Here is a 10463-nt window from a genome sequence, read left to right as displayed (position 1 = left end):
CTGCGAAGCAAGGCCCTCCCCTTTGGCGTTGGGATTGGCTCTGGGAAACTTTCCGGTGACCCATTTCCGTTCCTTGCTGCTGTGGACTGTGGGCCGCCGCGGTAGTTGAAGGTGAGTGGGGTTTGGGGCGTTGGGCCCGACTCTGGCGGGCTGCTGTGCCTTGCCTCCTTCAGACCTTGCGCCGACCCTTGTCGCACCCCTGCCGAGGATGCCTGCCCTGCCGTTGTTCTGCTGCCAAAGTGTCCGGGTGTAACTGCAGCCGCCGCTCTGCGCCGCGCTCCCTTCCGCTCCCCTCCCCCTCGCGCGAGGTCGCTGGGGTCGACCTGCCACCTCTAACCGAGGTGCTTCCCCACACCTGATCTGGTTCCGTCCGTCCCCAGCAAGGCCGACTTCGGCAGTTCGGTCTGGGGGCTGGGGAAATGTTACCCCGAGATCGTGTTAACTTGTTGAGGGACACTCAGTCTCTTCCTCTTGAGGGTCCTGGCATTCGAGCGTGTGGAGCGTTCAGAGCAAGACAAAAATCCCATCATTTATGAAGCCTACCTGCACTGGTGCTTGGAAAAGTCTCTGTCAAGGCGCTTATTTCTCTGGCGTCTTTTAAGAGTCACCTGCCCATCACCTCCACTTATCCTGAGAGGGAAAGAGAAACCAAGAGGCAGATGTTGGAACAGTTTCTTTTTAAGATCCCGAGGAGGATTTCTTCCACCTTCCTTGTGATCCACCCCGTAGTTTGTAAAGACTTTTGACATTGTCTTTCTCCTAATGTCTGGCACTGATCTTTTAAATTTTTTTTTTTTTTTTTTACGTTTATTTATTTTTGGGACAGGGAGAGACAGAGCATGAACGGGGGAGGGGCAGAGAGAGAGGGAGACACAGAATCGGAAGCAGGCTCCAGGCTCTGAACCATCAGCCCAGAGCCCAACGCGGGGCTCGAACTCACGGACCGCGAGATCGTGACCTGAGCTGAAGTCGGACGCTCAACCGACTGAGCCACCCAGGCGCCCCACTGATCTTAAATTTAGTTTGACTATTTTTCCATTTTCTTAGTTAAGGAAAAAAAAAATGGCTGTAACTACTTTCTACCTTCTCTCACGTTCACACATATGGAATACCCGTGTTAAGGTTATTGCTAGAATCCACAGGGCATGTGCTAGTGCTGCAGAGGATAATCAGACCTGAATTAGAAAGTGCAGGTATTGCCAATCCGGTAGGGAGGGGGTAGAGAGCCCCTTAAGCTTGTAGGAGACTGTAGGGCAAATTGGTGTGCACAATTTCACTTGGTACTTTTTTTTTTAACTTAAAAAAAATTTTTTTTCCATTTATTTTTGAGAGACACAGAGAGACAGAGCACAAGTGGGGGAGGGGCAGAGAGAGAATGAGACACAGAATCCAAAGCAGGCTCCATCCACGCTCTGAGCTGTCAGCAGAGAACCCAACACGGGGCTCAAACTCCACAAACGGTGAGATCATGACCTGACCGAGAGTTGGAACCTCAATCGACTGAGCCACCCAGGCGCCTCTTAATTTTTTTAAATGTTTATTTATTTATTTTATTATTTTTTTTAACGTTTATTTATTTTTGAGACAGAGAGAGACAGAGCATGAACGGGGGAGGGTCAGAGAGAGGGAGACACAGAACCTGAAACAGGCTCCAGGCTCTGAGCTGTCAGCACAGAGCCCGATGCGGGGCTCGAACTCACGGACTGCAAGATCATGACCTGAGCTGAAGTCGGCCGCTCAACCGACTGAGCCACCCAGGCGCCCCAATGTTTATTTATTTTTAAGAGAAGACAGAGTGCAAGTTGGGGAGGGGCAGAGAGAGAACGAGAGAGACAGAATCAGAAGCAGGCTCCAGGTTCTGAGCTGTCAGCACAGAGCCAGAAGCAGGGCTCCAACCCATGAGCTGTGAGATCGTGATCTGAGCTGAAGTAGGACACTTAACCGACTGAGCCACTCAGGCACCCCTCACTTGGTACTTTAACAGCTTTCTGAGATAAGCAGGGCCGGTATTATCCCCATTTTTTCCGGCATAGGGTCTGCTGTATTTAAGCTTTGTTGAAACTTGGGTATGTATCAGGTTCTGTGCACTGGAGAATCAGTGAATAAAACACATTCATTCTGAGTGGAAATGTATTTAAATGATTAACTTTTATGTAATGCATGAGTGTTACTTTAGCAATATTTCCGAAGATAAGAGCAAACACTAAAGAACTGGGCTTTTAAGGAGGAGTAGGAATTGGGGAATAGAGGGGGACAGTTTCAGGGGAAATAATGTGGTTATATGGCAGGTTGCATGCCTTGAATTTGAAAAGCTAAACTTGTTCCTTGTTTAGTAATCCTGATTCCTTCAGTTGATAAACATACTCACCAAGTGCTCAGAGGATGCTTCTCTATTTCTTACAGATTTGCATATTTCTAAGGTGCCCTTTAGAGGATTTGCTCTAAGAGTCCTGTTTTGATCTGACCTGTTTTATTTTCCAGGATCTCAAGATGGCTGGGCGAAAACTTGCTCTAAAAGCCATTGACTGGGTAGCTTTTGGGGAGATCATACCCCGAAACCAGAAGGCCATTGCTAACTCCCTGAAATCCTGGAATGAGACCCTCACCTCCAGGTCAGTACCATTCTGAGAGGGACCCTCTTAACTTGCTCCAAATGTGGAAGCAAAACAGTGCTTTGGAATTAAATATGAATTTCTGATGCTCTTCTGGTGTAAAGAAATACATACATTTTGCAAATGAAAGTAGTTTTTGGCATTCCTGGAATCTCTCTCCTAGAGAAAAGTGTGATAATAGCTCTAGGCCATAGGAATAAGGAACAGGGAAAGTACTGTGTGGATTTTCTGTTGCTCATAGAAGAATCTTAACTTTTTTTCTTCCACGTGAGCAGGTTGGCCACTCTCCCCGAGAATCCACCTGCTATCGACTGGGCTTACTACAGGGCCAATGTGGCGAAGGCTGGCTTGGTAGATGACTTTGAGAAGAAGGTGAGACTTCAGGCAGCTAAAGCACTGGTCTTGTAATGTGGCTTGTGGGTATGGAGCAGAACAGCAGGTAATTACCTGTGCAGGATGACAGTGTGGAAAGAAGGGTGTTGTTAACAGGTCCCATATTAAGGAAATATAATTTTAATGTTGGGGTAAAAAATAAAACAGGTCCAAAAGGAACCTCAGGAAAAATGGGTGTAGCCAAAGGTCTTGAGGTGGTAGTTTTATATGGTAAACGTGGAGAATTCAGGGTCTATTTATTTGGCAGATTTCTTATCCAAAGAAATGGCCCATACAGCCTTAATCAGGGAGCCAGAGGGCTGTGAAGTTAAATGTTTCCATCCCAACTCTTCCGGAATTATTTTTTAGCCCCTCACCTGTCTCCCTAACACCTTTTCTACGCTTTTTTTTCCTTTTCCTGCTCCTTTTTCCTGTGTCTTGTGGCTTAATTTCTCACCTACGTATCTCCATTTCTGATGTTTACATGTTAAACCTCAGTATCTGGAATTTAGTTGTTTACCCATTTGACAGATGCTTTCCAAAGGCCTACCCTGTGCCAGGTGCAGTGCTCCGTGCTGGGGCTATAGGACTCAGCAGTCTTCTCAGGAGACCATCTCCATCTCCATTATGCAAACATTCTTCTGCCAGTCAGTCCAGAAAGAGAAATCAGAGTTTCTTCAGACTACAAGGTTCTAGGAGGCCATTTGTGAGGTCCTCAAATCCAACCATCCTTTTCAGATGATGAAACTGAAGCTCGTTGTAATAAAGAATTGTCCAGTTAGCGACAGGACTGAGAACCTTGAGCTCCTGTTTTCAGGCTAATCTTTCTACTACAACACTCTAGATGCATACTGGTTTCCTCTTGGAATGGAGAATGTTTTTATCTATAAGGATCGGTGGTTTTGAGCCCTTTCTTGGACTCCCGGGTATATTAATAACAACTGTCCCTGTGTTTGTAGTTTAATGCCCTGAAGGTTCCTGTGCCAGAGGATAAATATACTGTCCAGGTGGATGCTGAAGAAAGAGAAGATGTAAGTAGAGACTCTGATTTTAAGATTCTCCTAATTCCTGATGGCTCCGTATTTCTTAGAAGTTAGGTGAAGTAGAGTGAGCTCTAGAAAATGCAAGTAATCTATGGCAATAGTGCTTCAGTAGTTGCCTGGGAATGGGAGGGAGGGGGCTGATAAATTTGTTCCTTGTCTCGATTGTGTTGCTGGTTTTGTAGGTGGATACATAGGTCACAAGTTACCAAGTGGCATTCTTTAAGTATGTGCATTTTATTGTATGTCAGTTATACCGCAACTAAGCTGTTAAAAACAATTACGGAGTTAGAATCAGGTAGAGAAATTATCCAAGGTAGTAGTCAAATACCTATTTGCTTGAAAGTATGAAAGCCAAATGTGGGAACACCGGTGGCTCCACCAAAGAGAAGTCTGGCTAGTGATCAGACGGCTTGTCCTGACTGTATAGTAAGCAGCCCCTGTGAAATACTGGCATTTTGTAGGTTGTCTAGATGAGCAAATTGTTGACAACCCTGGTCCTGCTATTATAAACTGGCTCTCCTGTATAGGCTTCTTTGTGCATTTAGGAAAAGCTGTAGTTTGCTTCCCAAAGCATGCTCCCCTCAGGAGTCGGCACGTGCAGGAGTCTGCAGAGAATGGGAAAGCAAGAGGGGTGGGCTCTGGGACTTTTCTGTCTTGGGAGCCTCAGAGTCAGGACAGTACAACTTGGTTTCAAAACAGAATGTCTCCCTTCTCTTTAAGGTGAAAAGTTGTGCTGAGTTTTTGTCTCTCTCAAAGGCCAGGATTGTGGAATATGAAAAAGAGGTAAGTGACCCTTGGCTGTTGTCTGTAATAGGTCCTCTCTCTCTCTCACGGCCACACTCCTTTCACCCAGTGGCAGTAACCTACCTTGGATTCGTTTCTGTATCTCTGTGGCCCTCTTTACCTTCACCCAATTGCCCTCTTTCCAGCTGGAGAAGATGAAGAATATAATTCCATTTGATCAGATGACCATTGAGGACCTGAATGAAGTCTTCCCAGAAACCAAATTAGACAAAAAGAAGTATCCCTACTGGCCTCACAAGCCAATTGAAAATTTATAAACTTGAGTTGGGGAGAAAGCTCTGGCCCTTGTATTATAAATTCTGGACATTAAAAATAATGATACGGTGCTGTGTGTCTGTTCCTTTGCAACGGAGATAATTATAACTCTGAGGTGCCCTCACTGGAAGTGGTGTTTTTATTAAAATGGAAAGGTGAGCCTACAAGTTTGTGCTGGTCCAGTTATCTCATGGTTAGGATATGTAGGAGCCAGTTAGCCCCCAGAGCTGCTGAAATCTTAACAAATAACAATAGGAAAAAAAAGAAAAACAAAAAAACCCACAAAAAACAAATAACAGTAGGGCTGATGACAGTGTATTTCACTGGAATGCAATAAGGAAGAAACATCTACTGACCCTTGAACTTCCTCTTTGATTTCAAACCACTGGTTCCTAAGCAGTGCTCCCTTTACTTGTCCCTAAGTCAGTCACAAGGACAGATGGTCCACATTGCAGATATAACAGGGTGAGTAGCAAGCAGGGATCTCCTCTGTTTCAGCTCTTCACCATAAATGTGGGATAAAAGGAAATTTTGTTGCAAAGTTAAAACGTAGTACAGCTTTGTGCTTGAACATAGAAAATTATTTTAATTCCATCATTTCATTAAAAAAATTCCTACTATTGATCCTCGTTAGCAGGACTTCTGAGCAGTGCCAAGAAATACATGTGGTTTAAATTTATTTTATTTTTTTATTTTTGAAGGAGAGAGAGACAGAGTGTGAGCAGGGGAGGAACAGAAAGAGAGGGAGACGTAGAATCTGAAGCAGGCTCCAGGCTCTGAGCTGTCAGCACAGCCCAATGCGGGGCTCAAACTCGTGAACCACAAGACCATGACCTGAGCTGAAGTCAGACGCTTAACTGACTGAGCCACCCAGGTGCCCCAGGTGGTTTAAGGTGAGGTGCAGGGGCACCTGGGTGGCTCATGATCTCACGGTCTGTGAGTTCGAGCCCCGCATCGGGCTCTGTGCTGACAGCTCAGAGCCTGGAGCCTGCTTCGGTTCTGTGTCTCCCTCTCTCTCTGCCCCTCCCCCGTTCATGCCCTGTCTCTCTGTCTCAAACATAAATAAACATTAATTTTTTTTTTTTTTTTTTTTTAAAGTAAGGTGAGGTGCAGGTGTCTGGCTAGCTTAGCCATCAGAGCATGTGACTCTTGATCTCAGGGTCCTGACTTTGAGCCCCACGTTGGGTGTAGAGATTAAGAAAGAAAGAAAGAAAGGGGCACCTGGCTGCCTTGGCTGGTTAGGCATCCCACTTCAGTTCAGGTCATGATCTCACAGTTCGTGGGTTCAAGCCCTATGTTGGGTTTTGTGCTGATAGCTCAGAGCCTGAAGCCTCCTCCTGATTCTGTCTTTCTCTGCCCCTCCCCCGCTTGCAGTGTGCTTCTCTCTCTCTCTCTCAAAATTAAACATTTTAAAAAATTAAGAAAAAAAAGAAAATAAAGTAACGTGAGGTGGTAGAAAGCTTTCTATTACCCTTGAAGTCAGAGGACCTCATATGCCTACCACTTTACTCTTTTGACTGTTTTAATTGCTGGTTTTAGACTACTTATTCACTATCTTAAGACTTGCCTCTTCTCATTCACAAACATCAGGATTATAATGAGAATTAAATGTGAAGTTTCTAGGTAAGCAGCTGTTCTGAGCAGAGGCATCTGACTGGATGAGGCTTAAGCCCTGTAGGAAAAACCTGAAAGAGGAAGGGTAGCCTGCACAGACCAACAGTTTTGTGACATTGCTACCAAAGATTGCAGATGGGCTGTACTGGAGAAATGGCAGCAATGGCTGGTAGTGCTTAGAAGGTGACGTGGTCCTAAAGGACATAAACAGGAGAGCCTAGGCACCATCACCCCTGATCGTAGGGGCAGGCACTATGCTGAAGGTAGAAGGTTGTTAAGGGGCAAGGTGTGTTCCACTTAAGAGCTGCTCTAGTTGTGACAGTCTGTGATGTAGCTGTGCCAGAGGCCTTTCATGCACCAAACAGAAATTAGCACCACACGCTTTCCGCTGTGAATCCTTCACTCGACTGGCGCTGAGTCATCCCATTGAATATCGAAGAATTCAGACGAGTGAAAACACGGGGGATCTGAGAAAAAGCCGTTCAGTTTGCTTTTGGACTGCGGTTAGAACTCCCCTTCAAGGAATCTCGATGCCCACTCAGGAAGTTTTGTAACAGGAGTCCCTAGCATTGGAGGGAGACCCTTTGTAAGACTTACTGGAGGAGACACAAGTGAACCACTGAGAACATGCTCTCCTTCCAAGGCACTTGCATAGTATTGGGGCACTTCTAAATTGCATACCCTCCTGGGTGGTTTGCAGTTTTTGCATTGAGTGGACATTGATTTTACAGAAAAATTAGTCACTAGGGGGGCACCTGGCTGGCTCAGTTTGTGGACTGTGCAACTCTTGATCTTGGGTTGTGAGTTCAAGCCCCACACTGGGTGTAGAGATAACTTAAAATCTTAAAAAAAAAAAAAATCACTAGTAAAATAGGATTATATCTTTCAAATCAATAGGAAAAAGAGCAAGAGTTAAAGATAGAAATCAGCAAAAACAGTTGCAGCAGGGTGGCTCAGTCTGTTAAGCGTCCCAACTCTTGATTTCGGTTCAGGTCATGAACTGTGATCTCATGAACCAGGAGATCGTGCCCTGCACCTGGCTCTGTGCTGAGAGCAAGGAGCCTGCTTCAGATTCTCTCTCTCTCTCTCTCTCTCTCTCTCTCTGCACCTCCTGCATTCATGTGCATGCTCACACTCTCTAAAATATTTTACATTAAGAAAAATAAAAAGCATAAATACAGAATCAAACACACTTAGGATAATTATGAGTCAGTAAACACCCCTATTAGGAGGCAAATTTTCACACTGGGTCAACCCAAAATCCAACCACAAGCTGTCCATCCTTAAAAAAAAAAAAAAAAAAAAAAAATGTATCAAGGTTCCAAGTCATTATTTAAAAACTGGTATCCTGGGGGTCCCTGGGTGGCTCAGTCAAGCATCTGACTTTGGCTCAGGTCATGATCTCACAGTTTGTGAGTTCAAGCCCCGCATCAGGCTGGCTGCTGTCAGCACAGAGCCTGCTTCGGATCCTCTGTCCCCCTCTCTCTCTCTGCCCCTCCCGTGCTCACGCACTCTCTCTCTCAAAAATTAACATTAAAACAAAAACAAAAACCGGCACTGAAGGGGAAAAAATTAAGCATTTATCCTACCTTTTTAAACAATTGTATTTGGGATAAATTAATAGACAATGAGAGAAGTTCTTTACAATGTATTTCAGCTAATAAATGGAAAAGAATATTAGAAAAGTGACTATTCTGTAATCCGTAATGAAATAGTTAATTCCGGCAAAGCTCATCAGTGGATGAAACCATTACATGAAAAGTTGAGGAACTTGACCATGATCAGGCTGTCACCTCTTGATGCCAAGGCTATCTTCTATACCTTCTGATCTATATTAAATACATAGCACTATTTGAAAGTTCTTTTTCCCCCTAAACGTTGAACCTGAATTTAATGGAGGCATTGAAACTAACTTCCAATTGAGAAGAAATATCTGGCACAATCCCAAGCAGGCTCTGCACCGTCAGTGCAGAGCCCAACGGGAGGCTTGATCCCACGAACCGAACCAACTGAACTGTGAGATTGTGACCTAAGCCAAAATCAAGAGTCAGATGCTCAACCGACTGAACCACCCAGGTGCACCAAGAGGAAATATCTAGGATAGAAGAACAAGTTAAATGACACCATGAAGAAGTAAAGATAAACCTAAAATATGAGACATTTGACCTTTGCTTTTCAACAAGTCAGTGGGTAAGGTAAGGACAGCTTACCCAACATCCAAACGTGGTGTATAACCTTATTTGGATCCTGATTTGCACCAATCAAGAGATGAATATTGAAATATGTGAATGTCTACTGTGGTGAAATGTTACGATGTCTGGGATTACTTTAAAATACTTAAGGGGCTCCTGGGTGGCTCAGTTGGTTAAGCATCTGGCTCGGTTCCGGCTTGGATCATGATCTCAGGGTTCATGGGTTTGAGCCCCAAGTCGGGCTCTGGTGCTGGTAGTGGGAAGCCTGCTTGGGATTCTCTCTCTCCCTGTCTCTCTACCCCTCCCCCGATCATGTGTGTGCTCGCGCTCTCTCTCAAAATAAATAAAAGAGAAAAGGGGTTCCTGGCTGGCTTAGGTTGGTAGAGCACCCAACTCTTCATTTCAGGGTTGTAAGTTCAAGCCCCCTGTTGGGTGTAGAGATTTTTAACAACAACAACAAAACCCCAACACTTTAGGGGGAAAAAGGGATAAAGGGATTAATGGAGCAAATGTGAAAAAATCCTAATGACTGATAACTCTAGGGTGGTTCATGCACTATTCTCTGGTTTTGTGTATGTTTGAAAATTTTCATAATACACAGTTTTAAAGGGTGGGCAAGAATGTAGACTTATATTACCATCTAGCAAGGTAGAATTCAAGACAAAAACATGAAATGTGTCAAATGTAATTATTAAAGGGAACAGTAGACATGAAAAATGATTGGAACCTTGATGTGCTGAAAAAAAATATGAAGCATCAAAATATATAAAGCAAGAAGAGTTTTAAAAATTGCTGGATGCATAACATTGGTATAACGTTTGTAAGGATTTTAACACCTATTTTTGGCATTTGCAAAACAAAGACTATAGCAGACTAATAAAAAGGCTCACTTAATAGCTTATATACTAAATTCTATGTCATACAAACAAAATAACTGGAAACTGATGTTAGACAAGAAAGAAAGCTTCAAATTAAAAAAAAAAAGAAACTGATCCCAGAGCAAATGTTACATAAAATCAACAATAGCCAAAGTATAAGTTATAATAACAAAACAAGACAAAAATGGAGGCACTTGGAAACAAACTCCTCATTTTCATGAATTCCAATGAAAAACCAAGTGATTACAGAGTGTTGGAAGATAAAAATAATGCAAACATTCATAGAAATGTTCAATCCTAGAGGATTAGAAAGATCTAGAGGATTCTAGAAGATTCTTTGCTGAGTGCTAGCATTATACCTTAGTCATATCTATATTCCCCAGGGCTTAGCACTGTGCTTGGCATTCAGAAGAATCTTCATATGAATTCATAATGAATAAAGGAAAATAAAAGTAAGATGAAATTTGAGCTTTCAGGGATTCACATCTAGCTGAGAGAATATCACATATAAACCTCCAATAATGGGGCAAAGTAGTCTGTTAGTAAATGGTGACAATCAAGACTTATAGAGCACATATTGTGCTCCAGGCATCGTTCTACTCACTTTACATGAATATCATCTCATTTACTCCCTACAACAACCCTGTGAGGTGGACAGTGTATCAGCCAAGACATTAAAGAAGTCCCCTGAAG

The 10463-nt window shown here is 43.6% G+C and overlaps 1 protein-coding gene across 1 annotated transcript; it reads left to right on the top strand.

The window, feature by feature from the left end:
• Nucleotides 1-5: 5 nt before the first annotated feature.
• On the top strand, nt 6-5156 carry ATP5PD (ATP synthase peripheral stalk subunit d). The gene is made up of 6 exons (XM_007091236.3): nt 6-111; nt 2482-2612; nt 2888-2984; nt 3944-4015; nt 4748-4810; nt 4957-5156. The coding sequence occupies exons 2-6, from the start codon at nt 2491-2493 to the stop codon at nt 5086-5088; spliced, it is 486 nt and encodes a 161-aa protein (XP_007091298.1). The 5' UTR covers nt 6-111; nt 2482-2490; the 3' UTR covers nt 5089-5156.
• The last annotated feature ends 5307 nt before the right edge of the window (nt 5157-10463 follow it).

The sequence above is a fragment of the Panthera tigris genome, chromosome E1, assembly GCF_018350195.1.
Source record: "Panthera tigris isolate Pti1 chromosome E1, P.tigris_Pti1_mat1.1, whole genome shotgun sequence".
In the NCBI taxonomy this organism is placed as follows: Eukaryota; Metazoa; Chordata; class Mammalia; order Carnivora; family Felidae; genus Panthera; species Panthera tigris.
The sequence above is the reverse complement of the archived record's forward strand: the minus strand, read 5'-3'. Positions and strand labels throughout refer to the sequence as shown.

Bases quoted from the DNA above. Each gene is read 5' to 3' on its own strand.
- ATP5PD (XM_007091236.3), top strand. From the start codon at position 2,491: ATGGCTGGGCGAAAACTTGCTCTAAAAGCCATTGACTGGGTAGCTTTT. The intron at 4,016-4,747 runs GTAAGTAGAGAC...CTTCTCTTTAAG, and splicing joins ATGCTGAAGAAAGAGAAGAT to GTGAAAAGTTGTGCTGAGTT. The intron at 4,811-4,956 runs GTAAGTGACCCT...CCCTCTTTCCAG, and splicing joins TTGTGGAATATGAAAAAGAG to CTGGAGAAGATGAAGAATAT.